Genomic DNA, 27,536 nt, shown 5'->3' on the forward strand with positions numbered 1-27,536 from the left:
ACTTTAGTTGGTAAACCTAGGGGACCTTATTTCCTACCTTCCCTGCTTCTGTCTTCAGCAAGACTGGAACGTGAGGAAAGATGTGGAAAAAGACGACCAGTTATGAGACTAGCGAAGACTGGTTTGAGTTTGAGGTTTTATTTTTTATTTGTTTTTCCTTGCCGATTGCCCAGATGGCATGGGGTGGAGGGCTGTGTCACTCACAGTTCTTGAGACTATGTAGTTGGGTTGGATTCTGGGGGCACCCTCCAGCCACAGGACACCTGGGGCCTGATGAGAGAGTATCTTATGTAGCAGATCTGCAGATGGCACTGCCTTGGTGGTCTTAGATCTTGGGTTTTTTAAGGTCTCAAAGGATCCTTAAAAAAACTCAAGCCTGCTTGTTGGATTTGCAGATTAGGAAACTGAGGCTCATACAGGACAATGACTGATTAAGAATCAGTACATGAGACCCATCCCCCTTCCCCTGACTGTCTTGTTAGCGTGGGTTCCCAACAGAGTTACAGAAGTCTCGTTTCTTCCTTCGTCTGGGTTTAGACCCGCCCCCCCCCCCCCCCATTGAAATACATTATCGAACGGGAGACTCCTTTTATGCGTCCTTAGCGCCGCCTAGTGGAGTTCCATCGAATTCTCAACAGCTTGAGCTGTAGTCTCAGACATGAACTCGAAATGATTTCTTTCTAGCCAAGTTTACACCAGCTAGACAGGGCCTAGAGTTTCTGCTGGCTTTACACAGCCTCTTCCCAATCTCATTTCCCGGTCTCCCTCCTTAGGTGTCGGACTTTACATTAGACACATCTTCCGAGAAAAATCGCTATCCAAACAGCAAGCAAAGACAGTCTGAGTCCTGGGCGGGAGGGCAGAACAAATCCAGACTTTATTGTCAAGGAGAGAGAAAGAGGGAGGGGAGTTGCTACATTGTCAAGCAGAAAGAGTCCATGGGGAGGGGAGGGCCAGTGGGGGCCGGTCCCCATCCCGGGTCGGCGGCTGGAAGGGCTGACCACACGGAAACCACAGAAGGGACGGGTTGGGGGTCACGCCCCCGCCCGAGTTGTGCAGTGGAGGTGTCACGGGAGGGGGCAGCCATGAGGTCTAGGAACTGGAATGGGGAGGTTACAGACGGCAGATCCTGCGGAAAGGGACGGGCCGGGGCGGGGGCGAGGCTTCTATTGCTTTTTGCTCACAGTTTTGCGGAAGGCGAGGCGGGGGTGGGCTTGGATTGGACACCCCTTGCCCCCCTTGGTACCCCTTGGGCTATGGGTGCTGGTGAAAAGAATGGAACCCGGACCGGGGAGGAAGAAGGCGAGGGAAGGGTCTATGAGGGCATCTCCTTGGTCCCACCCAAGTGCCTGAGATGCCCCCAAGTGCTGCCCCCTGCGCTGGGCCCGACTGGACCTGGGGCTGGGGCATGGTGCGGGGCGGGCACAGTGAGGTTGCAGGCGGTAAAACCAAAGTGCTTACGAGGGACCCAGGATCCCGCCTGTTCCCCTCCCCCTGCGGAGGACGGGGTTGTTCACGGAAGCGCTTTAGTTTGGGGTAGGGGAGCCGGAGTCCCAGAGTCCGCTTATTGCCAAGAAAATCCATGTTCTCCCCCCGGGCCCCGACCATGGCTTGTGAACCCCGTTTTGTGCTAGGTTTGGAGGGGAAGGGTTGGATGGACATGGCTTTTGGGAGGGGGTGTCTCCGAGGGGGCTCGGGGGTGAGACGGCCCCCCTCTTTTCTAGGGGAGAAGGAAGGGCAGGGGGCGGGGTTCCCTGAGATCTGGGGTATTCCCCCCCTTCTGAAGCCCCCCTCCCCCGCTACCCTTCCCCTTTCCTGGAACCCCGTACCTCGGGGTGGGGGGAAGGAGAGACCATTCAGGGAGCGCCGGGAGGAGGGGCGGGCTGGGAGCCCGGAGACCTGGGTCCCGGCTGGAGGTGGGGGATTCAATGGGAGGGGTTCAGGGTTGAGGTCAGTAGGGGGAGAAGAGGATGGGTCCGTGCGCAGTTCGGATGGGTCCTGGGGCAGGGTGGAGTAGAGGGTGTGTGATCGGTGGTCCCTGCAGAAGAGGTGCGGCTGGAGCTGGGCGCAGGGACAGCGGAGAGCCTGCTGCAGCGGCCATCACCGCAGCCACCGCTAGGGGGCTGGGGAGCAGGCCACCGGCCAGGGACTTGGGCAGCTCCTTCGAGAAAGTCAGCGTGCCCTGCAGCAGGCAGAAAGATGGGGACAGAGGTCGGGCCAGTAGTCCAGCAAGCCCAACCTCTGCCATCTTGCCCAGATCCCTTTCAAGCTTTCCTGGGTCCTCCCATAGCCCATTTCCCCAGCATCCAGGCCTCACCGCCAGCTCTGCAGCGCCCCTAGGCTTCTTGTGCCGGCTCAGTAGAGGGTTGGGCTTCCCAGCAACGCCATCTCGGTGCCTCCTGCTGGAGATGTGCTGTGGTGCAGTGGGTAGTGGGCGGTGAGCTTTCAGTAAAGAGTAATCCCCAGAGGCAGGGCCATTGCTAAGCACTGGGCCATACTTCCTTCTGAGTGGTCCTTACCCAAGTTCCCTTCCTTTCAGTGGGTCAAACTATTCAGATACCCTGGGATGGATGTAGGACATACCTGTTTCAGCTGGACCTCCGAATTGACCTTGACATTGCAGATCTCACAGTGGAAGGTTCGGTCCTGGGCAGGAGCCTCTGGTTCCCCAGGAGTGGGAGGCCCCAGCCGAGGGTAAGCTTTGATGGGTCCCAGCCCACTTCGGGCCTCCAAAATTGTCTTGTGCTTAGTACCTGGCCCACAGAGATAGGAGGTGAGGGTATTTGAAAAATTCTACAGGCCTACCAGGCCTCAAATGCCCACCTTCCCAGTTATAATGTGTAAAGGAATGAGACAAGTGTGGAATTCATTTAGAGTCCTATGGGTCCCTTCTAGTTCAAATGGGTCTGGGGAAGGGTGAAGGTGAATTGGGAAGCAAGAGGCTATGGAATAGGGGAGATGTCTGGGAAAAGAGACACACTGGTAGGTCTTAAAGGATCTTCAGCAATGCTGGAAGGCAGGGGAGTTAGGACACAGAGTGGGATGAAAGTGAGCTGAGGACAGGAGACTGCTTGGGAGTAGAGGACCCATACCTTTGTTATGTGCCTCAAGCTGGGACAGGGAGTTCACCGCCACCTTGCACAGTGCACAGTAGAGCAGACGCTTAGCCTTCTCTTCTTCTTCCTTGCTACCCCCAGGCAGGGAAGCTGGGACTGAAGTTCCCCCTTCACCCTTGGTTACACCCTGTCCAGTCTCTGGAACACTGGGAGGGGATGGGGAGCCAGGCTGTTTCTCTGGGGATCCTGGGGCTGGACCCAGGCCATTCTCCATGGAAACTGTTGTGGAAGAAACATGGGGTCATCCCAAATGGCTCTTCATGTGGAGGCCCACCCCCATTTCCTTGAGGGTAAGGGCCCAGGAGTCAGTCCCCACCCTGTTACAACACACATGTTCTCATGTTCTGGGCCACAGCCAAATTCTTTGCAGCTGCCACTGGCTGGGTGTGCGATTGTAATGCCTGCCTCACTCCCACCAGGGGTAAAGGCAGACACCAAGGATTTGTCCCATCATAACCTGGGGGCCCAGCCTGGGCTTCCTGCCAGGACCACCCCTTCCCAAAGTCTTGCCTGACCCTCAAGGAGGTACACCATGGGGCTACGGGAAGGTGCAGAATGAAGAGGAGGGAAAGTCAGGAGAGGCAGATGTAAGCATAGCAGAGGGAAACAGAAACAAGAACCAAAGAGGGAAGAAGCAGGGATCCAGGCTGCTCTATAATTCATGGTGCGATTAAAGATGCACAGGCCCCAGGCTCTTGCTTCTGCAGGGGAAACTCTAGTACTCCCACTTGTGCTCCAACAGATGATCCAGTTTCCGGGTCATGGGGAGGGTTGTGGTGGGAGCAAGAGAAAGTGGAAGAATTCTTAACCCCTGCAGGTATATGTGCTTGTCCATCCTATGACCCCTCCTCTGTATCTCCTACTCACTCACTCAACGACATTTTCCATCTTCATCTCAAACCAGCACATCCTCATCGAACTGGGCGGGATGGGTACATGTATCTACCCTGTGTCCTCAGAAAGCGTGCAGGGGCTACATGAAGTGATGTGTGTAAAGCATCTATAACAATAGTAGCTAAGAAATGTTAATTGTCACCATCACCAACTCTTCCCATCCTTGTTTTATACAAGTTTTATTCAGAATCAGACAGAGCACAATTAGAACTCAGGCCTGGACCCCAGATCTTGGAATGTCAGAGGGTGGTTCTAGGTGTGTGTGTGTGTAGTCACAGTGGGGACCTGGATCCCAAGTGGTGATATAGAGACTTGTTTCTCATTATTTTTAGGGTGGGGCAAAAAAGACAGGCCAGACTGAGGAAATGAGGATCAGGGGAATGTTAGGTCTCTCTGGAGTTGGCCATGACTGATATCTGATGTGGCAATCCCAGGGTGGGGGTGGCTGATATCCTTCTGTCCCCATATCCTCTCAGTTCCAGTTCATTGGAACTAGAGTTGAGGACAGCCGTCAGCCATGAGGGGAAAGAACTGCAGAATTGCTTTCTGTAAAGCAGAAAAAAAAAAAACTTAAAGATTTTTCTTTAAAGAAGTTTCTCTTTCTTAACTTAGCTCTAAGAAGTCCATGGGTCCATCCAAGATCATTTATGGAATCTCCTGGGCACATGGCCCTTAGTCTCCAGGGAAGCCTGTCTAGCACAAAGGGGCTTCATCTGGGTCAGATGAATGAGGTCTTCCGGCTCTTTGGGATGCCTGCCAGGTAGCCTCACCCTAGCCCCTTGCTGAGTCACTGGGCAGTGGAGAGGACAGACAGTAGGGACTCTGTTGAGAAGAGCTAAGACAGGGGTGGGTAGGGTGACAGGATGGAATTTTGACATCACTATGCCTGGCTCCAGGACTCACCTTGGGTGTTGGTGGGAATGGGGACTAAGGAAAGAGGAGAGGAGCAGAGGGGGAGTTCTGGGGATTGGGAAAGAAAGACAGAGATCCGTTGACACACCTGGACGAGGGGCTACACCATCCCCACTTGGAGGGGTGCTGCCTGCTGGAGCTGGATCTCCTGATTCCCGGACACTAGGCTCCCTGCCTCGGGTTTTGGCAGCTTCGATGCCTTTGACTCTTCGGGCATGGCGATTACCCTTGTAGTGCGCCTCAGCCTGGCTCTTCAAGAATGGAGGAAGAATACAGAGTCTGAGATCACCTTTCATCTACTACACCCCACAGAGCTCCTTCAGGTCTCAGGGTGGCCTCAGCAGGCTGCGGTGTGCTCAGCCTTTACCTCTGCTGTGTAGAGCTCATGCTGACACGCCTGGTTGTTGCTGTGGCTCAGATGGGCTTCTCAAGCTTTAGTCCCTGGGAATCTGGACCCTGGCCTAGTCTAGTCTGAACTCCGCCACCACACCCAGGACCTGGCTGATGACTCAGGCCCCCCACCTAGTCCTGAGTAGAGGGAGGGGACCTTCAAGCCTGCAAGAGAATGCTGAGCTGGGGGAGGTAGAACACAAAACTAGTTGGCATCTCAGATCCCAGGTGCCTGAGTTCCTCTTCTGCCTAGAATCCTGCTCTGCTGTTTCACTAGCTCTGTCCTGATACTTCCTTCCTTGGAGCCTCTGTCTGTGGACACCCTGGAAGACCTGGACTCAAGCCCAGCTCTGGAGACAGGAGACAGCAGCAGAGACAGCTGTCAAAACAGAGCAACTTTATGGGGGAGGGAAAGGGAGGCAAAAAAAGGGGGAGAGCTGTCTGTTATTGGCTTTCTATCCTTCCAATCTTGTTCCCTCCACCAGCAAGTGGAGTCAGGGTTGGAAGAGAGGATGCCTGAAGTCTAAGCAATGAGGGCTGACACTAGTTTGGCTCTGGCTCCATCCACCTACTGCCTGCCTATACCCTCCTCTCCCATTTGTGCCACCACTAAGAATGCATAATATTTGAGTCACAAGGTCACCTAAACAGGGGTAGAAATGAAGGTATGGATGGGCTGGGAAACAAGATTGACAGGGGTAGTGGTGTACAGGGCCCTGCTGTATAGGATGCCTGCGCATGTGTATACATGTGCTGGGTAGAAAAACAGAACCTGTTTTCTTTTCCCCTGCTCAGCAGAATAAGGCTCTGCTGTTTTTCTCTCAAAGCTTTTAGAGCCTGCACCTCTACAAAGTCTGGATCCAAACAGAAACCCCAATGGAGCTTTTTTTTGTTTTGTTTTTTGAGACAGAGTTTCTCTGTATAGCTCTGGCTGTCCTGGAACTCACTCTGTAGACCAGGCTGGCCTCGAACTCAGAAATCCTCCTGCCTCTGCCCCTCAAGTGCTGTGATTAAAAGCGTGCGCCACCACTGCCCGGCTCCAATGGAGCTTTCTTTAGAGGGAGGAAATCTGAGAGGCTTCTCCTCATGAGGAAAGTCCCAGACTTTCAATGTGATTTGGAGGGAGGTTAGAAAGGGGTAGAGAGAGGAGGAATGTGGAAGGTTGGGGTAAAGTAGGAAGGGCAGTTCAGCAGTTACCAAAGGGGAACTAGGTTCTGTAGAGAGCCAGTGAGATCAAACTTAGCACCCACAGATGGAAGGTTAGACACACCTTCCTTGACTCCTGGATTTCCAGGCACTCTGAGCAGGGAATGCTTCAACCCCAAAGGAGAGAAGGGCTAGTCTTAGAGGATTTGTCTACTTCCTGCCAGAACACATGGCAATATCCAAGCCTGGCGGCACAGGCTACTTATAAGGCTGAGGACTGAAAGTACTGTCCAGGCTACAGTAAGGGACAGGCTAGCCTGGGAAATTTCTGAAGCCAAGCTTCAAAATAAAAAATAAAAAAAGGAGCTGAAAGCTGGGCTAGGTGTGGTACTACATGCAGGTGAGTTCCTGGACAGCCAGGGCTATGTAGAGACCCTGTCTCAAAAAAAGGCAAAAGAAAGAAAAGGTCATGGTGGCACATGCCTTTAATCCCAGCACTCAGGAGGCAGAGGCAGGCAGATCCCTCAATGTGAGACCATCTTGGTCTACAGACTGAGTTCCAAGACAGCCAGGACTGTACAAAGGAACCTTGCATCAAACAAACAAACAAACAAATAAACAAACAAACAAGCAAAACCAGCAAACACAAGGCACAGCATACACTAGTCTTTCTCACCAGCTTTCCACAGACTCCTGCCACTTTCCTCCCAGGGTTCCCCTTAGTCACTGCCCCTCACTCAAAGTCACCAACACTTGACCTCCTTCAAGGTCTCATGGCTTCCCCACCCTATTGCCAGAAGGAAGCGGATGGGCTTCTTACCTGAGAATTGAAGCGGATTTGACAGACATTACAGGAAATGACTGGACGCTTGGTCTTGAGCAAGGGTCCTCCAAATGTGTGGGAGAGCACAGCCTTCTGTACAGGGTCCATCTGTGGATGTTGGCTAGGGTGAGCTAGGAACCCCTGTACAAGCTCATCTATCACCCCCATTTCTCTCCACCAGCTGAGGTAAACCAAGGTTCTTAAGCCCTGCTCCAGGCCTCAAGATGCCTAAGGCCTCTGAGCCTGTTTTTCTGGTTCTCTCCAGCCCAATCTTCATAGCCCTGGAAGGGACCCGATAGACACACTGGATCCAATGATCCTATTTCATAGGAAGTAGAAGTGGTCTGTCCAAGGCCACATCATGAATTAACAGCAGAGCTGCAAGTTGGACCTAGACTCTTATTCTGATTTACCATACACCATGAAGGTTCAACTCTTGTCTGTTTCCTTGGCCTATCTTTTGCAGTGAGGCCAACCTGTCAAAAGCCACTGATAGGCAGTCCCAACACATCAGAGGGAGGTTCTAGGGCTCTTGAATCCTTCTGGCCCTACTGTCTGCCAAGTGCCACTTTTGGTTCCAGGAGACAGATTTTCCCAGTTTTACTTCCCTGGGCCCTACCTCATCCTAACACATTTAGGTTCTGGACCACTGTAAGTCAGTAGCTTCTAACAGGAACCAGAAACTTGGGAGATAATTGGTGGTTTTATTGAAGAATGGGCAAGAGGAGAATGGGAATAACTTATATGGTCTGAGGGAGCCCAGGACCTTCTTAACCTTCTCTCCACTGTCAGCATCAGCAGGGCTTCAGGGCACAGCTGTTGGGACTGGAGGGATTGGGAACCTTCTCTGCTCCACCCTGGGCCAGAAGATGCCTTTGCAGTCTCCTGCCAAGAGTTCCCATGAGCAGGGAAAAGGACGGGGTTGTCTCTGAGGCCTTCTGATAATCAAAGGATACAGCTAAAGGGCCAAAGGCACAGAAACAGCTACTCTGAGCAGTTCTGCCCCCTCTCCCCCTGGTGGCCAGGGAGGGGAGAGCCTGGAATGCAGCCAGGGTCACACAGACTAAGTATAGTTGGGATGTCTTAGAACTCAGGACTGAAAGATTATCTTCTAAGGGGAGAAGGTTAAGACATGTTTGTTGGTGACTCAGGGGTCCCTAGCAATTCATGTGAAACTCTCTCTGTGCTCAGGTCTTAGGGTTTTCCATGAGACAATATGAGGGATACAACGTGAATCTCCTCCCTGCTTCCCACAGGAGTCTCTCCAGCTGATTGAAGTTACTATCAGGAATGGGGCTTCAGGGTCCCAGTGAACTGAGTGCTGACTTATATCTGTTCCATTTTGGTAGTAGTGGATGTTGGAGCCATGACTGAGTTATGATAACCTGTGTGACAAGTGTCAGTCTCTTAGCCTGCCCTTGGCCAGAAGCAGCCCCTCTTAGTGGCTATCTTCACCTCCCACAAACTTCCTGAAAGCCCCAATCACATACAGAGAAAAGTCAGAGTAGCAGAGAGAGAGAAAGAGAGAGAGAGAGAGAGAGAGGAATGTGTGTGTGTGTGTGTGTGTGTGTGTGTGTGCACCCATGAGCATTAGACAGCCTTCCATCAGTGAAAGGGTGAAGTGAGAATGAGTGCCACATACTGTGTGTATCATTTGAAGATCAACATCTCTTCATTGGGGGCTTTGCTGACACTGCAGATAGTCAGGTTGTGTAATCTTCAGCTGTGTGTTTATCTGTACAAATGTATGATATGTTTGGCAGAAAGAAAGTTAGAGACAGGCTTTAATCAGAGAGGGGAGACAGATTGCTGCTCTCAGCTTCTAGTCTTCAGGCCTCAGTCCTCCTTTTTTCAGAGACATCCTTCACCTAATTCTGCCTCAGGGTTCTAGTGAGCCCTGGGCTTCCTCATACTCTGGGTGGGGAATGGGAATTCCGCCCAAACAGAAACCTAATCTGGGCCAGGAAACCTAAGTCGTATAAAAACAGTAGGGAGAGAATAGGATGGTGAGAGGAGAAAGCAGTCTCCTGGTTCTGTCTGTATCATCACTCTAGCCAGTTCCCAGGAAGGCCTGAGGCCAAGAATCCCAAGGATGACTTGTGGACTGATAATCCCAGTATCCATCCCCTAAAAGTCTAGGTTCCACCCAGATCCCTCTTCAGGAGTGAGCAGTTTGGGGAGTGGAACAAGAAATGGAGGGAGCCAAGCCAGCCTGCCCCACTCTTTCTTCCAGGGACTGAGGAGACAGCTGGTTGAAGGTGAGGGCTCAGGGCCCCAATCCCCAAGTAGGTGGAATGTGAGCCACTGAGGTGCTCCTCTAAACCAAGGTCAGGAGGCCCCGGTGACCTAGATGAAGGCTCCCTAGGGAAGGGTGGAGGCTTCCGAAGACCCATTTCATTCTAGAGACCCTTCCCTCAGATACTGGCCTAGACACACCCTGGCAAACTCTCCAAAGCAGACCCCTCCCACCTGCCCTCCAACAGTGGTGAAGGGGAAAGGCTCCCTGAAGCTGGGCGAAATCAGGCAAGGAGGGAAGGGCAAGGAGGAGGGAAACCAGATCAGGAGCAGGAGGGCGCCTGCTACGATTAGGTTTCCTCTTGCTGCCCTTTATCGGATGGAACCCACTGCCCCTTGTTCAACCACCCACTTCCCTACCCCACCCACCCCTCAAAAGAAGGCGACAAGAGAAAGGGGTGGAATGGCAGGGATGGAAGGACCTGAGGAGCAGACAGGACTGACAAGGGGAAGAGGGAGCTGAGGGTGTCCAAAGAGCAGGTCGGGCGAGTTGGTGGGGAAGGGTTGCTTGGAAGCGGACAAGGCAGAAGGGAGGTCTGGGAAGCATGGTGATATAAAGGTAGGTGTAGAACCGATGGCAAGTCTGTGATTTGGGGAATTCCAAGGACCTGGGAAGCAGAGGCTAGCGAATCCAACAAGGTGGCAGTAGTTGGGGGCGCCAGTTGGGCTCCAGAGATCGGTGAGGGCCGCGCCGCGTGGGGGATGGGCGACAGTCGAGGACTGGGCGAGAGGAGAGGTGGCCGGCCCCGCAGGGCGGGCGGGGATGGGGTGGGGGGGCGCTGCGGCAGCCGCGGAGGCGGGGAGGGAGGGGCTGGGTGGCTTACCCTGCGGGGCCCTGGTGGCCGCGGCTCCATGGCCCGGGGCGGCAGACCCAGGCGGGGGCCGAGCCTGGCCGGCCGGGCGGGCCGGAGACGCGGCGCTCGTTGCCCGGGCGGCTCGGGGCTGTGAGGCCCGGCTGGTTGGGAGGAAGGGAGGCGGCGCTGGTCCGTCCGGAGCCCGCCCTGGAGGCGGGGCCGAGGGCGGTCCGGGAACGGGGGCGGGGACAGGGCACAGGAGAAGGAGGCCGGGGGGCTCGGGCGGAGAAAGCTAGGGACCGCGACCAGACACTGCTTCCAGGAAAGGCCTTGTTCCGGCCCGGGGCCTCTCAGCCAAGCGGCAGGGGCATTGACCTGATGACCTCGGCTACCAGCACTTAGGTTCCTTCCTGGGTCCAGTGACCGCACCAGTCCTATGCATGACCGTGTTTGTCTAGCTCAGACATTGTCCTTTTTTTCCACCCCTTCCACCCTGCTCGGTGCCTCTCTGCTGACAGCTTTTCCTATACAACGCTTCCCCAGCTTTCTCTGTACACAACCCCTGTGCCCCTGCTTTTAACAAGTCACTGCGCTCACGTGGGTGGAAAACCAAGCCCGGGTACCGAAGATTCTGGGCGACTTTTCTGGTCAGTGGAGCCGAGGGCTACTTGAGCAGAAGCGACCTCAAAGTGGTGGACGTTGCCGCTTAACCTCTTTTTACCTCCTCTTCTGTGTTCTACACCTGCCCCAGAACCAGGTTCCCAGAGCTACGCTTCGTGCCCTTACTGCCCTCTGGTGGTCAAATGGGGCAGTACTGAGAAGGCCAAAGACTTCCCCATGGCTAGGACACTCCTCTGGGTCTCAGAGCGCCCATCCTACCCAGGACAGCGACTAGAGAGATAAGTGAAGCTGGATACTGGTTTGAGAAAAGCCAGCTTTGGGAGACAGTGATGGATGTCCAAGGGTAAATAAAGTCAAACAGTGGACTGAGCGTGGAAAGAATGAGGAAAAATAATAATGCAAATATCTGAGGGGCAGCAACTGTTCACGTAGGAGAGAAGAAGAGAGATACTAATCCCACAGGGAGAGACTGCCATAATTCCGCCACCACCACTTACTGTCGATTGAGCCCTTGGAATGTGCCAGCTCTGCACTGGGCTCTTTGCTTGGATTATCTAATTTAATCATCACAACTGCGATTTGAAGTAAGTACTATTATTATCTTTACTTTATAGATGAAGGAACTGGGGTTTAGAGAGGTTAGATGATTTGCTCAAGGTCGTAAGCTAGTAAGTTGCTGGACTGGGATTTGAATTTAAACCTGAGCAGCCTGACTCCAAAGCCATGGACTTAGCAGCTGCACAGGCCTTCTGAAGGCGGGTGTGCAGCTTTTCTGCAGTCCTCATTGCTCTGCAGAATCTGAACTGTCATGCAACCAGATACTCTCTCTTGTCCTCTCCACCTCTACAGAGCAGACTTACCTCCCCAACCCCTCCAGCTGCTCATTCTGTTTCTTCGGCCAGAGCCTCCTCCTATTCCCACTACCCAATTCAGCTTAAATTTCCAAGACCACAGCCATGGTCATCCAACCTTCCTTTTTCACCTTTCCCTTAAATAACAGTGATCAGGTGGCAAAACTCTGAACACTAACTCTGTGCTAGGCATTATGATTTTGTAATATAATTCACATGGCCTTGTGAATTTGTACTGCCCCTCCCCCATGTTTGTTTGTTTGACAGTCTTACTATGTAGCCCAATCTGTCCTTGAACTTGTGAGCCTCCTGCCTCAGCCTTTCAGGTGCTGGGATTACAGGCACGTGCCTCCAGGGCTGGCCAATATTTATTTTACAGTTCGTAAGTTTAAGGTTTGGGATGCTTAAATGATTTGCCCAAGTTTATAAAGCAAGGAGTTTGCAGCATCAGTTCATGTCCTAGGAGTCAGACGCTGACAGTGATGTTGTTTGCCACCCTGCTGCACTCCCGGGTCTATTCATACTCACAGCTTTCTCCCTATAATTTATTTACTCACTCCTTCTGAGGTATTGGGGTTTGAACCCATGGTCGCATGCATATCAGTACTCTACCACTGAGCTGTATCCCTAGGCTTCACTCTTTGTCAGTGAAAGTTTTACTTTAGTTCAGGCTGACCTAGAACTCACCATGTAGCCCAGGCTGGCTAGAAATTCGTGGAGATCCTCTTGCCTCAGCATTCTGAATGCTGAACCACCACACCTGGCTCCAAACATATTTTGAGATACTCTCTATCTTGCACTTAAAAAGGGTGTGTGTCTCTCTGTATGTGTGTGTCTGTGTGTGTGTCTGTGTGTGTCTCTGTGTGTAGAGGGCTCACTGGGTAAACACCTGTTTCTTAGTCTGATGACCTAAGTTCAATTCCCAGAACCTATGCAATAGAAGGAAGAAAACTCAGTGGACAGGAGGGGACTAATTCTCACAAGCTTTTCTCTGACTCACAAATGCATGCTGTGGTATGTGTGTACATATTTCCACCCCCACCCTTACAGTAAATAAACAAAATATACAGCTGGTGTGATGGTGCGTGCTTTTACCAGTACTCAGGAGGGAAAGGCAAATGGGTCTCTGAGTGTTTGAGGCCAGTTTGATCTACAGAGTGAGTTATAGCCCATTTAGGTCTATATAGAAAGACCTGTCTAGATAAATAGATGGATGGATGAATAGATGGACAGACAGATGGACAGATGTAATAAAAAGGAGAAAGCTTGGTGATGTAATACTTCATGCCTGGAATCCCAGCACTCAGAAGCCTTAATTAAGTATAAGGATCTTTGTGAATTGGAGGTCAGCCTGGGCTACATAGTAAAAACTTGCTTCCCAAAACAAACAAACAAACAAACAAATCCCATAGTCTGGACAGGGTGATTCAAATTACTTGAGAGGCAGAGACAAGAGAATCTCCACAAATGTGAGGTTAGCCTGATCTACAATTCTAAGTTCCAGGCTAGCCACTAGACAGAACTACATAGCGAGACACTCTAAAACTCCAAAAATATCTGGGTGGTGGTGTGATTAAAGGTGGATCTCTTTGAGTTCCTCCAGGACAGCCAGAGCTACACAGAGAAACCCTGTCCCCGCACCCCCCACCCCCAGAAAAATAAAAAATAAAAGGGTGGCCAGTGAGACAGCTTAGATGGCATGAGCACTCATTACCCAAGTCTGAAGACCTGAGTTCACCCCATGGAACCCACCATGGAAGGAGAGAACCAATTTTCAGGAGCTGTCCCCTGGCCTCCACCCACATGCTGTAGTATGTATATGTACATGTACACAATACTAACATACCTTACAAACCAAAATAACAAAATAAACTTGATAAAACAAAAGTATTCAAAATACAAAAGGGTATGAAGTTGACCCTCCGTGTTCTGAGCTCCAAGCCTGTGGGTTCAACTGATGAAATACTGAAAATATTTTTCAAAAAATCATGGCTGTATTAAACATGTACACATTTTTCTTTAATATTTTTTATTACATGTATTTAGTGTGTATTTATGTGTATAGACCTTTTGTCTACACATTCATGCCACAGTGCTTGTGAAAGTCAGAGGACAACTTGTAAGAATCAATTCTCTTCATATAGGTCCGAGAGATCAAACCCACGTCCTCATACTTGGCAGCAAGCACCTTCATCCATGGGGCCATATAGCCATCCCAGACTTTTATTCTCTTGTCATTATTCTGTAAACAATACATCTGTAATGGGTACTATAAGTGACCAGAAGCAATTCAAAGTATAGCAGATATGTAGGTTATTTGTAAATATTGGGTTACTTTATACAAGTGACTTTATCATCCACAGGCTTGTCGCTCTTGGGGTTCTGGATTCAGTGCTTATGAATGACAAGAGAGGATAATATAATAAATAGTGCATCTTGGTCTGGGGAGGAAGCACTTGCCAGCAGGCCTAACAACCTGAGTTTGGTCCCTGTATCAAAGATGGCAGGAGGGAATCAACTCCTAATCTCTCTTCTAACCTCCACACTTGTACCTGCATTCACATACACATAAAACAATAAATATTATCGATAAAATTTTTTAAATGAATAATTATTTTCATCTGCATGTGTATCTGTCTGTACACTATGTATGTGCCTGAAGTCCCTGGAGGTAAGAAGAGGGTATCAAATTCCCTAGAACTGGAGTTATAAATGGTTATGAGCTGGAAACCAAATGGGTCCTTTACAAGATCAATAAGTGCTCTTAACCACTGAGCCACCTCTCCATCCCTGAATAACTAAATATATAAAAAACAAAACCAAAAAAACTGCCTCAGAGCCAAGTGAGGTGGCACATGCCTTTAATCTCAGCTCTAGGGACGCAGAGGTGGGTGGCTCTCTGTGAGTTCTAGAGCAGCCTACTCTATGTAGTGAGTTCCAGGTCAGCCAGGGATACAAAGTCAGACCTTGTCTTAAACAAACAAACAAAAACAACAAAACAAAGTAAAAAACAAAACAAAAAAACCAGCCCTACCTCTCAGGCCACATAGATGGCAGCAGTTAAGACTGTGTGCTGTCTTTCTAGAGTATGTCCAGTTCAGCATGTAGCAGTTAAGAGTATGTACTGAGGTCGTATCACAGTACCTAAGTTGAGTGGCTCACAGCAGCTTGTAATTTTAATTCCAAGAGGATCAGATGTGTCTGCATTCCTGAGGCACCTGCACTCAACTGTACATGCTTACACATGTATAAACATATTTTCAAATAATAAAAACCAATCTTAAAACATGTCTCTGTTCCTGTCATTTCTCCTGCCCCCACAGAGTGGCATCATTTGTAATTTCTTGGGTATCCATCCTGTTGACATTCCTGCACTCACATATAAACATCCTACCTCTTGTAGGTTTATAAACACTACCTGGTATTTTATACCTTGCTCTTTTTTTTAAAAAATTAATTTTAATTTCTATATTTTGTGGATGTGTGTGTGCGGGAGTAAGTTCTTCCTTCCACCATGTGGGTCCCTGGGGTAGAACTCAGGTCTTCAGGCTTCAAGAACAGTGTCTCTGCCCTCTAAGCCGCCTTGCCCCCATGATCCCCCTACTTTTGTTCAACAGTCTCACTCTGTAGACCAAGCTGGCCTTGAACTTGTAATCCTTCCACCTTAGTTTTTTTTCTTTTTATTTGGCTCTAGTCCTATGCCTTAGCTTCTAGAACAGCTGGCATTACAGGCCAGTGCTACCAGGCCTGGCTTTAAATTTTTAATTTTACTTTATTATCACAATTATCACATGGGGGCATGTGCACATATGATGCCATGTGCGCATATGGTGCACATATGATGGCCAAAAGATAACTTGTGGAATTGGCTCTCTCCTTCCATTTATGTAGGTTTTAGGGATTAGACTCAGGTCACCAGCTTTGCACGACAAGTGCCTTAGACTCACTAAGCCATCTCACCCACTCCCACCAGCTTTTTTTTTTTTTTTTTTATTGTCTTGCTAGGTAGCTCAGGTGTGCCTGGAACAAACTTCCTACTTCTGTCTCCTGAGTTCTACAGTTACAGGTGTAACCACCATGCCCAACTCTTTCATCGTTATTATTTTTTCTTCTTTTTTTTGGTTTTTCAAGACGGGGGTTTCTCTGTGTAGCCCTGGCTGTCCTGGAACTCACTCTGTAGACCAGGCTGGCCTCGAACTCAGAAATCCGCCTGCCTCTGCCTCCCAAGTGCTGGGATTAAAGGCAAGCGCCACCACTGCCCGGCTTAATTTTTTTTTCCTTTAATGTCAGTCCTGAGGATTGAACCCAGGACTTCATGCATCATAGGCAGAAGCTGACATCTGAGGCAGCTGGAGAAATGCTTAAGCAGTTGAGTGCCTGATAATCTACCAAAGAATGCATCACCTGAGTTCCATTCCTAGCATCCGTGTGAGGTAAACTCCAGGGACTGACACTTTTAGTCTCAATGGCAACAGTACTCATGCACATATACCCACCATGTACACATACACACAAATAAAAATAATAAAAAAATATTTTTAAGACAGATGGTGGTGGTGCACACCTTTAATCCTAGTACTTGGGAGGCAGAGACAGGCAGATCTCTGAGTTTGAGGCCAGCCTGGTCTATATAGCAAGTTCCAGAACAACCAGGATTACACACCAAACAACCCCTACCTCAAAAAAACATCCTGGGGGCTGGAGAGATGTCTCAGTGATTAAGAGCACTGGTTACTCTTCCAGAGATTTTGAGTTCAATTCCAAGAAACCACATGGTGGTTCACAACCATCTGTAATGGGATCTGATGCTCTCTTCTGCTGTGTCTGAAGATAGCTACAGTGTACTCATACGCATAAATAAATATTTAAACAAACAAACTGAACCAAACCAGAACCCCAACAAACAAACAAACAAACAAACAAAAAACAAAAATTGTTTTTAAAGAGTTCTCCTGAACTACAGCCTCAGCTTGCTCAAGGCTTTAACGAGCTCCACTAGAAGCAGTGGCTCCGTGGAACCGTGGGAGTCAGAAATTCCAGTGTAGGGACAGCAAAATAGCTTCGTGAATAAAAGTGCTTGCCGTCAACCCTAACACCCTGAGTTCAAACCTCATAACTCACAGTGGAAAGCGAGAACTGCCTCCCGACCTTGTTCTCTGACCTTCTCACACATTGGCACAAGAGTATTTCCGCACACAGACAGCAGAAATAAATACAGTAAAGAGAAAGAAACCCTAGGCTATAGTTGGATAGGGTGGCAGACATATTCCTGTAATCCTGACCTTACAGAGGCAGAGGCAAAAACCAGATGAACAAACAACACAAGAAACAAAACATATTTACATGAGTGGACTGAAGATGAGTCTCAGAAGAGTCATTCAACCTCTGTGTTTCTTCTGTAAATGGGGACAATTCCTGGACTGCTGAGCCTGGGAATATGCTGTTTAGACAGAGGACAGCATTCCCTGCCCTTCAGTTCTAATTACACTGGGTCACTTGTACTTTCCCAAATGATCTTTTTTAGCTATAGTTCATGTGATTTGATTCAATTTGAAATGATCTGCCTTCATTTTATCTTATTTTGGGTGTATGAAGTGTTTTTTCATGGGGATAGTCTTTTTTTTTTTTTTTTTTTTTTTTTTTTTTTTTTTTTTTTTTTTTAGACATGGTCTCTTTATGTAGCTCTGGTCATCCTAGAACTGACTATATATACCAGGCTGGCTTCAAACTCAGAGAGATCCACCTGCCTCTGCCTCCCAGGTGCTGGGATTAAAGGTATGTATGTGCTGCCAAACTGGATTTTGTATCAAGTATTTTGTCTGCATGTTTGTATGTGCGCCACACACATGCCTCTGAAGCCAGAAGAAGGTACAGATCTCCTGGGACTGGAGTTATAGATGGCGCTGCCATGCGGGTTCTGGGAATCAAACAGAGGTCCTCTGAATGGCGGCAGAATAAGTTATCTCTCCAGCTCTTCTCTAAAGCCACTTTTACAACTCTGTGAATATTCTGTGTGTTGTGACACATGACTAAAATTCCAGTACTTAGGGGGTTGAGGTGGGAGAATCCCCAAGAGTTTGGAACCAGTCTTGACCACACAGTAAGCCCTTATTTAAAAAAACAAAACAAAGCAATTCCAAATAAAAACTACTAAGGATTCTTCAAAGCAAAAATCGTAAGTCCTTGTCCCAGCTAGATTAAGTCTTTTTCTTCTGCTTCTCTTGATCCTGGTAAATCTAGTTGGCTCTTTAGGTCCCCCTACAGCCAGCAGATTTGTCTTGATACCCCTTGTGCTCCCATGTAAGCTAAATGCTTTCAACATGGCTTTTTATCAGGGTTATAGTTAACTTGCTATTATTCCTGCTAAAACATGGGCTCCTACAGCCAGTGACCAACTGACTCCTATGCCTCAACACGACACAATTATGAGCACATAGTATGTGTTTAGTGTTTATTATTATTAATATTATTATTAAATTGCTTTATTTATTTATTTATTTATTTATTTATTTATTTATTGCCAGTGCTGGGAATTGAATATAGGGCTTCAGTCATGCTAGGCAAGTTATTTACCACTGACTGAGTTGTATTTCTTTTTTTTTTTTTTTTTCCGGTTTTTTGAGACAGGGTTTCTCTGTGTAGCCCTGGGTGTCCTGGAACTCACTCTGTAGACTAGGCTGGCCTCGAACTCAGAAATCCACCTACCTCTGCCTCCCAAGTGCTGGGATTAAAGGCGTGTGCCACCACCGCCGGCCTGAGTTGTATTTCAAGCCCTTTCACCTACTTTTTGTGAGACAAGGTCTCATGAATCTCAGGCCTGAAACTTGTTATGTGACTGAAAATAACCTTAAACTCCTGATCTTTTTGCCTCTATCTTTTGTGTACTGAAATTGAGTCCTTGTTAGTGTTTCTGCAACAGTAGCCATAACCTTCCTTCTGCTTTGTGGCATATATGCCTATCTCCTGGTATAAGTTCACCGAGGATAAACTATCTTCTGTTCACCCTACTGTTAGCAAGGGTCTAGGACTGGGCTATTTTTACAATCAGTGCTAGATTCCCTCATCTGTAAAATAAAGCTAATATCACCAACCACCCCAAAGGATGCTGTAAAGGTTGAGATGTGACAAACACTTTGTGAGAGTCAGAATGAAGTGCAGAGGATGCTTTAGGATTCTAGGAGGCGTTTGGAGGCTGCAGCTATGAGCTGAAGATCCCTCTCTCACTCTCTCTAGACAGAGTATCGGTCAAGTATGCCAGGCTGAGTATGACCTTGAACTTCTGGTCCTCTGATCTTTACCTCCTGAGTGCTGGGGCTACAAGTGTACTCTGTCACACCTCATGCATTCAGTACCAATTGTTTGAATTACATCTTAGGCATATACTGTGTCAACTAACATCTATCAGTTACTAAATGCTTCTGAGCCTCAGCTTCTGACCCTATTTGTCAAACAGAAATACAAGTGTCTACTTTGCTAGGCTGTCTCTGTAAGGGGTGGTTTCAGGCCTCCCTGAGGCCTGAGCTCTGGACTCATCCTTAGCTCACCCTCTTCCTCTCCTCTATTCTTTCAAGACCACTTGGTCACCATGGTAGGTCAATATTTTCTTGAAAGCACCTCACCAGTCTTTCCTTCTTCTCCTTCCCAATCTTACTGCCCACTTAGGCTTGTAAGGCCAGATAGCCTCCTCCAGATTTGTCCCCTTTATTGGCTTCCACAGTCTTCTTCCTGAATCACAAGTCTTTCCAAGGCACTCCCCTGCTAAAGAATGGGAAGTGGCTCTCTGTTTCTTTTCCTATTTAATATAGAAGACTTCACTATCCCTCCAACAACAAACTGGTCCTAACCACCCAGATGTGTACTCTGGAGAATGGTAAAAAGAAAGTAGTGGTATAAGCCTGATGATCAGAGTTTGATCCCCAGGACCCACATAACACTGCCCTCCATAACTGTACAGTGGTGTGTGTGTGTTGTGTGTACCTGCACACAGGCTTACACACACACACAGGCAGAGGCATACACACAAAGGAAAACCTTCTCAGCCGTGCTTTTTGCCCCTTGCCTCTCTCCAAACCCAGCATCCTCAGCTCTGTGACTTCCTATGGCACTACCTATGGCAGTGTCTGCATGACAGAGAGAACTTAGCACATACTCTGTTTTCATTGCAGTTACTATAGCCTCAGAGAGCCAGCAATGCTTGCCATCCAGTGACTAGACATGAGGAACACAGGGTCATAGGAAGTGAAAACAAAATAGGCCTAGGTGGAGAGCACAGGGGTAGACCAGGAGTGAGGAGGTTCAGGGGCATGGGACAGGGGAGACAGACAGTACTCACTGTGCTGTAGTTGCTGAAGAGGCCCAGGGTCGGGGCTGGCTCCAGTGGGAAGGGCAGGATCTGCTTGAGGTCCATTGGGGGCTGCATAATGGGGGGCTGCCGGAGCAGAGGGAGGGGCCCTGCCCGGCTCAGGCTGCCTGAAAGGCAGAGAAAACATTCTGTGGGGTAGGAAGACCGAGCTTGGGAACACCCAAGTACACAGTGCTACTCCCTAGATGAGGCTTCCATACTCAGCAGTGTGCCCCCAGAGTGTACACATGTGTGAACCATACACACACTTCCCTTGATACTGCTCAAGGAGCAGATCCACTGTGGGCCTGGGGACGCAGGCCAGTCTTCCCTTGGGGGTGGTTTTCACTTCCCCATTCTGCATCCTCCTTCCCCAAGCCCTTCAGGCTTTTTACAGACCCAAGAAAGGCCTACACCTCCTCTGCAGACAGCCTATCTCTGGATCTACTCTGAATCCCAGACTCCTTCCTCTGGTCTGGAGTTCTTTGTGTATCTGGAGGTTTGTTGCATCCACAGATCAGAGTCAAGTGGGTGATGTATCCTACTGTCCAGAGGGTGACACTGAAGAGTAGATTCAGAAGAGGTTGCTGCATCTGGCTCCCTAAGTTACAATGCTGGTCAGGTCATAACTGAACAATTTTTTTCTGAAAAATTGTTGCCACCTATAGGTGCCATTTGCTCCGACCCTTCTGTAGCCCCCTCTTTCCTACCAGACCTCATTGACTCACCGGGCAGGCTCAGTTCTAGCTCTGCAAGAGGAACCATGGCCACCGCCTCTGTGAGAGGAGGGCCTGCATGTGACCCCAAGGGGAAATGAAAGTCCAGCCAGCCATTCAGTACCACCCCACAAGTCTTCTCTTCCCCCTGGAGTCCTGGAGGAGGCTCTACCAGGTTCCAAAGGACCCAGCTTAAAGGTACTCAGGACTCTCAGGGTTTCTGATGGCCCAGCTTCCTCCTGAAGCGATTGTTGTCAATCAGTTGGGCAATTCCTTCTGCCCTCTACTACTCCAGCACCCTCTGCCAGCTGCAGGGGTTTCTGGAACAAAGGCCAGACCAAGAGACTGCCTGACTGGCCCTGGACCTCCCTTGACCTTCTTAGGGTAATGGGTCCCCAGGATCCTTTCTTGTCCCTCCATTGACTCACCCCTGTCATACCTTCTGTAGCGGGCACTTGCTGCCCCCAGGCAGTGGCCTGGCCCTGGCCCCCTAGGGGCCTGGGCCTGACAGCGTCCCCTTCCCTTGGTTCTGCCCTCTGCCCCCTTCCTTTGCCATCCCCCTCCCCCAGCCCAGTCAGTTGAATCAGCCAATCAGAGTCCTGGAAAAGTGGGGCAGAGGGGAGGGCGGGGGAGCAGGGATTAGGGGAATCTGAGGAGAGAGGGAGGGGGTGGGGAGGGCTCAGGCACAGCTGGGGGTGGAGAATGAGGTCCAGAAAGGTCTGGAGGGGTCTGTTTCTTCCACCCAATGCCAACACTGGAGGCCGGTGTGCCTGAGGCAGACAGGGGTTAAGGCTGCTGGAAGCTTGGTTTCTAAATTCTACGGCCTGAAGGAAAGATTAGGATGTTTGTTTGCCTTTGGCCTTTGAACTGTTGGGAGTCTGAATGCCTCGGGTTACCTTCACATTTGTGTGTGTGTGTGTGTGTGTGTGTGTGTGTGTGTGTGAAAGAGAGAGAGAGAGACAGAGACAGAGACACACAGAAACAGAGATAGAGAGACACACAGAGACAGAATATGTGGGAAAGTGGCAGAGGAAGGAATAGGTGACTAGAAATGGAAAGACACAGGGAAGGCTGAGGATGGGAGTTAAAACCTGACAGGCAGGATGCAGAGCTATAAGAGGACAGGAAGACCCTGGGGCAGAGACCATAAGGTGAGAAAGATGAAGGGACAGACAGACTTCTCCTCCTTCTGATCTGTCCTCTCAGGCCTCTCCTCTGTGCCCCACCCTTCCTCACTGCCTGGCACACCAGGGCAACCTTAACGAGCCTCAGGAATGGTGAGAGAAACCTGAGTGCTCTCAGTGTCCCCCGCTCCCACTCCCAGCAGCTGGTTCAGGGCTGGCACTTCCACCCCACCGCTTGGCTCCTTGACCTTGTCCCTGGCTGTCAACTCTCTAGGATCCCACTCCCAAATCCATTTCAGAGGAGGGAGATGACTTCCAGAAAAAGCCACAGAGAAACACTTGAAGAACTGCTATGTACCAGGCAATGAGTCTTATCTGATGTAAGCTTGGAGATGGGGCAGTCTGGGAGATGGCTGTGAAGTAGCCAGTATTATTTCTTCCACTCAGCATGTGAGGAGACTGGGACTCAGAGAGGTTAAAAAACTTGGCTGATGCCACACAGCCTTAAGTATCCAGGGCTGAGAATCAAATCAGCATCTGTCGCACTCTAGCAAATTCTTCCTCTGCTACATCGCTCCCAGAGGGCTCTCATTTAACGCTGAGCACAGGCTCGCATCTGGTTTAAGCAGAGAATGGGGGAAAGCAATTCCTTGCTTTTCCTGGGTGTGGAGTCCTCATTTAGCTTTACTGGAGGAGAGATGGAGAAGAACAGACAGAAGCCACTCAGCTCCCTGTAGCCTGGAACTGACGTGGAACAGGGTTGGGATGAGAAGAGACGTGGGACAAAGGAATGAGATGAGGGCAGATTGAGGGAAGTCGGAAGGTGGGCAAGTGGTGAGGGGCTACCCCCGAATTCTCATGGCTCCTCCACTCTGAAATCTGAGGTGGGAGAGGGGCAGATGGCATCTTAAGAATTGGGTGAGCAGAAACCGGGCTCTTCAGGGCTGGGGCTGAGGCTCAGTGGTAGAGCACTTGCTTAGCCTGTGGGAGGCTCTCACTGCCCTCCCACTCCAAGAAAGCTCTCCAGGGTTCTTGGTTTGAAGCTTCAGGCTCATCCACTGTTTTCTGAGAAAAATAGTTGCCATTTTGAAGCTTATTGCTCTCTCTCTCTCTCTCTTTCTGTTTTCTTTCTTTTCTTTTCTTTTCTTTTCTTTTCTTTTTTTGCAACTATAATCTTGGCTATCCTGGCACTCACTATGCAGCCATGCTGACCAGGCTGACCTTGAACTCACAGAGATCTGCCTGCCTCTGCTTCCGAAGTGCTGGGAGGTGTACACCACCACTGCTGGCAAATTTTTTTAAAAAGCTTTATTTTTATGTGTATGAGTGTTGTGCTTGCACGTATAAAAATGTACTTCGTGTGTACCTGTTACCCCCAGAGGCCAGAAGAGGGTGCTGGATCCCCTGGAATTGGAATTAAGGGTTGGTTGTAAGCTACAATGTAGGCACTGAAACCCAACTCAAGTCCTCTGCAAGAGCAGCAAGTGCTGCTAACTGCTGAGCCATCTCTCCAGCCTCCTGAGACTTATTCATTGACAGGACTTTATATAAACAATCTCCCATGAGATGGCTTCACTGTGCACTAACTGGGTGAGTGGCTGGTTTCTCTGACTGGCTCAGTCTCATTTCTCATCTGTCAAACCAGAACAACAGTACCTGCTTCCCAGAGTTGATGACAGGATTGGACGAGTCTGTGTAAAGTGCTGGCACGACACAGCGAGCACTCAATAAATGTTTGCTGAATAAATGAATTCTTTTATGATAAATGACAGTTGGTTCAGATGGCCGGCATTACTAGACCAAGGTCACACAGCCAGTGGGGAACTTGAATGGGTCTCGCTCCAGAGTAAGGTTTTCAAGTACTATGCTTTTCTGGGTAGACTGGAGAAGGAAAGGGAGACAGGAAAGAGGAAGGGCTGGGGAAGAAGGAGCAAATCCAAGGCTTTTGTCATGTGGGAGGTGAGGGCTGTAGCAAGGTTGGAGGAAAAGAAGGTAAGGTGGGGTTGGGAGGAGTTAGGGTCGGGCTGGGGCAGGCTACTCTAGAGGGAAGCTCATTAGAGTAATTACCTCCAACAGACAGAGCCCCACCCTCGATCCCTGGGGGATTGTTAACACGTTCTATTCAAGACAGTTTCCAAGGATGAGCTTGCTGACTCTTGGTCCGAATCCACCTGTCCATCTCCAAACCCCGTTTAGCTCTGGGTACTTTTTGCATTCAGTATCCCACAGTCAAACCCATGTCTAGCTTCCTGCATCTCAGCAAGGACTGCTCTTTTCCGTCCTCCCCTAAAAGGTCTGGCCAGGTCCTGTGCCATGGCCCCTGGGCTTTCTTAGGTGGGCTGGGCAGGCTTGACGTGGAGAATAGGAACAGCTTGGGCGAGTCTGCCTTGGGAGTGGCTCATCAGGGTAGGGCAGGAGCAGGGAAGGTTTTAGGGTAGGGCTGTGAGTTAGTGACTGTCTCACTGGGGTGAGACTAAAATCATGGTGGTGAAAGGGACCTCATGAGGCTAAGAAGGGAACCAGCCTCTGAGGCAAAACAAGAGACTGAGATTCCATCTTTAACCACCTCTGTTTTCCTTCAGACACTTTAGCTTCTTCCTCAGAAATGACCAAAATTAGAGTCAGGGTAGTGGGGGGCGGGGGGAGGCTTGAACTCTCGCTTCTTATTCTTTTGGCCAAGTCCAGTGAATCTGTCCCCTCCGCCTCAATTCCTTCATCCTGGCAGAAGGCAGGCAGAGGGCTGGAAAGGCTTTGAAGTCAAAGATGAAAGAGACAAGGGGATGATTGTGCACAACTAAAAACACCAGCCCTAATAACCTCGGGGTATATGTGGGTGGGGGTGGGGCTTTGAGGGAGGTGATGCCTAGGATGGGAGGGGCTTATTGCAGAGCTTTGGGAAATCTTCCGCAACCTGAATGGAAGAGCCCTCCCTCTCCAGGCTTCTGCCCCTCGCTAAACCAGGGACTTGGTTGCAAAGGACGATGGTAGCCTAGGGAATCTGAACTCAGAACTACAAGGTCTTAAACCTTCAGGCCCTGATTCTTATGTGTACTTTAATTTTGTTTCGAGACAGGTTTTCATTCTGTAGCCTAGGCTGGCCACGAACTCAACCTTTAGCTTCAATTCCCAATAACCTTCTCCCTCAGCCTGCTGTGATAATAGGCACGAGCCACCACATTCAGCTGATCTGGGTACAGCCATTTTAGAGTTCCTCTAGGGCCGACTTGTAGAGGACTCAATGACCTTAGCATTCAGACCAGAACATCTTAGTATGATTCTAAAGGTGAGTCTTGAGCCCTGGCAGGCAGTTTCCTCCCTCTCTTCCTTCTTAAGAGGGTTGGGATTTAAGGGGCGCGGGGGGGGGGGGGCTGGGGGAGGGAGGAAGAGCTAAGCTGAATGGGGCACCACTAGGTTCCCGCCCCTCTGTGGTCTTCAAATAGGAGGGAGATGTTCCAAAGAGATGGTTGGGGCCAGTTGGTGGCAGGGTCCAACGTCAGAGAATTTGGATTCAGTCTTCTTGTGGCTGGGTGTTGGTAGGGGTCTTCCAGGTTTGACACCTAGTTTTCCGGGGCCTCCAGACCAGGGCAAACAAGGTTTAGCCTGGCCTATTCTGGGTAAGCAGGCTATAGACACTACAGCTGGCCCAGGATACAGGGAACACACCGGCAGGCAGAGTGTGGAGCCTGGGTGATAGAGTCCTGGGTCTAAACTGTGTTGAGGTGTCTCTTGGTGTTCGAAGGCAGACCACCTACTAGAGAGCCTTGGGGCAGAAGGATTTAAATAGCTATGATGGCTGGCCAGCTGGAGGGAGGCAAGGCATAAAAGTTGTGGGAGAGGCTGAGACCACACAGCAGCTAGATGGAGGAAGGGGGATACAGTGGAGAAAGGGGCTAGTGAAGATACACAGTCAATAGAAAGAAGAGAACACAGGCAGAGAGTCTTGGGAGAGGGATGAGGACAAGGGATATAGTTCAGCCCTTAGGCATTAGCACAGAGCCAGGTGTCCTCAGTGGGGGCAGGGAGACCACAGGTGTCTGAGAGTGGTAGGGGGCTTCACAATAAACAGGGCCCAGGAACCGGCCTAGCCAGGGTGGAGGGCAGAGGTCAGAGCAGGCCCTGCACTGCTGTGGCAGCAGGGTTGTGGGCAGGGGCTGCTGCGGAGTCCGGAGCACAGCTAGGCCCTCTCCTCCCCCATCCCTGGGGCTCCCTTCCCGATGTAGGTCATGAAGATGGGGTGGCCAAGGCTGAATGGGCTGGCTGTCAGAGCCCAGCGGGACTTCCCTTCCCCCACTCTGACTTTCCTTCTCTCCTTGGTCTCCTGTAGCCCCTGACCCAGGGCTGGGGTGGAAGGGAAGAAGGAAGAGAGGAAGAAGGGCCCAGGCAGCCGGCGCAGGGAAAGAGGGGCAGGTCCCGGCGTGTCGGGGCAGGATGGCTGCGGAGACAGGCTCTAAGCCGCAAGAGCCCGGGATGGACAGTTTCCCACCCGCTCTTCTACCCAGCCCCCTTATCTTCACCCGTCAGGTTCCCACCTCCCACCGCACTCACCTCGAAGCTACACCCAACATCTTCTTCCTCCGCCCCCCACTTCCTCCTTTCCCTCTTATCCTGGGCCCAGAGGTTGTCGGAGTGGCTAAGCCAAGGGTGGGGGAAGGCGCTGGGGGTGACGGGTCAGAACCTTTACCTCAACTCCACCAGGCCCGGCCAGCCCCCTCCCACAGTCTCTCCTACACTGTCTTATAATATTCATGAGTCTCATGAATACGCAATGTTCTCATTATGGGGCGGGGGTCTCGCTCTCTCGGCCTTCCTCTTGCCCCTCCCCATGTTACCAGGATAAACCGCAGCTAGGGGAAGAGAGGAAGAGGGGACCCCAGATGTGCAGCCAGATGAGGGGGGAGGGGGAATGAGTGGCAGACCGGCGGCCGCAGTCACCGCGGTGCCGAGATGAGTGGGGGTTGGTGACCCAGTGAGAAGGAACCAGTACCAGGAGCCCAGAGTCGTGGAGACCACTCACCGAGGATCATGCTGGGGACCCTGGCTCCCGGGGTTCCGCGTCGTTCTGTCCCGGGGGCCGTTCTGGTCGGACTGGGGGTACGGGGGGAGGAGTCGGGGAGGAGCAGGGGCGGGCTGAGGCGGAGCGGGGGCGGAGCCCATAGCAGGTGAAGACCGGAGGGGGCACCCTGGCACCCCGGGCTCCGCGAGGGGGCGTCCTGGCAGCCTCCCGCTTCCTCCAGCCTTTCAGTTACCGCCCCCAATCTCTGGGCTTTAGGATGTCGCTTTAGGCTGGGGCTGGGGAACAAGATGGTGTGAGGTTATTGAGGAGGCTGGAAACTAAAATGCCTGGGTTCCTGAGCGGCTCAGTCTGAGGGCGGGAAGACTCATTCTCGGCTGATAGGGGGACAAGATCCTAAGTGCTCTGGGGATGAACAGAGCTCGGGTTGAGTGGGATAGTGATGCCCCTCTAGAGCAATGGGCTGGGCCCTGGAGGTGCAGGGAGGATGCCTGGGTCCTAG

At 50.4% G+C, this 27,536-nt stretch overlaps 1 protein-coding gene across 4 annotated transcripts; it reads right to left on the reverse strand.

Annotated features, from left to right (window-relative positions):
- Nucleotides 1-853: 853 nt before the first annotated feature.
- Znf385a (zinc finger protein 385A) lies at nucleotides 854-27,157 on the reverse strand. Of its 4 annotated transcripts, XM_076912197.1 has the most exons (9): nucleotides 21,339-21,440; nucleotides 20,912-20,974; nucleotides 20,175-20,311; nucleotides 7,279-7,389; nucleotides 5,011-5,173; nucleotides 3,093-3,335; nucleotides 2,584-2,753; nucleotides 2,318-2,413; nucleotides 854-2,182 (listed from the first exon to the last, which is right to left on the reverse strand). In XM_076912197.1, the coding sequence occupies exons 2-9, from the start codon at nucleotides 20,946-20,948 to the stop codon at nucleotides 1,952-1,954; spliced, it is 1,188 nt and encodes a 395-aa protein (XP_076768312.1). In that variant the 5' UTR covers nucleotides 20,949-20,974; nucleotides 21,339-21,440; the 3' UTR covers nucleotides 854-1,951. The 4 variants fall into 4 exon arrangements, with proteins under 4 accessions (XP_076768312.1, XP_034372499.1, XP_034372501.1 ...); XM_034516608.2 differs by lacking the exons at nucleotides 20,912-20,974; nucleotides 21,339-21,440 and adding an exon at nucleotides 27,038-27,157; XM_034516610.2 differs by lacking the exon at nucleotides 20,912-20,974 and having other exon boundaries at nucleotides 21,339-21,482.
- Nucleotides 27,158-27,536: the final 379 nt, after the last annotated feature.

Source organism: Arvicanthis niloticus, chromosome 13 (genome assembly GCF_011762505.2).
Source record: "Arvicanthis niloticus isolate mArvNil1 chromosome 13, mArvNil1.pat.X, whole genome shotgun sequence".
Taxonomy (NCBI): Eukaryota; Metazoa; Chordata; class Mammalia; order Rodentia; family Muridae; genus Arvicanthis; species Arvicanthis niloticus.

What these genes read in the sequence shown, in the direction of transcription:
- Znf385a (XM_076912197.1), bottom strand. Translation starts at nt 20,948, where the DNA reads ATGGTTCCTCTTGCAGAGCTAGAACTGAGCCTGCCCG. An exon ending in TCTTCAGCAACTACAGCACA is followed by an intron (nt 7,390 to 20,174) that starts GTGAGTACTGTC and finishes CAACATCCACAG; the next exon opens with ATGGACCCTGTACAGAAGGC. An exon ending in CGGAGGTCCAGCTGAAACAG is followed by an intron (nt 2,414 to 2,583) that starts GTATGTCCTACA and finishes ACTGCACCACAG; the next exon opens with CACATCTCCAGCAGGAGGCA.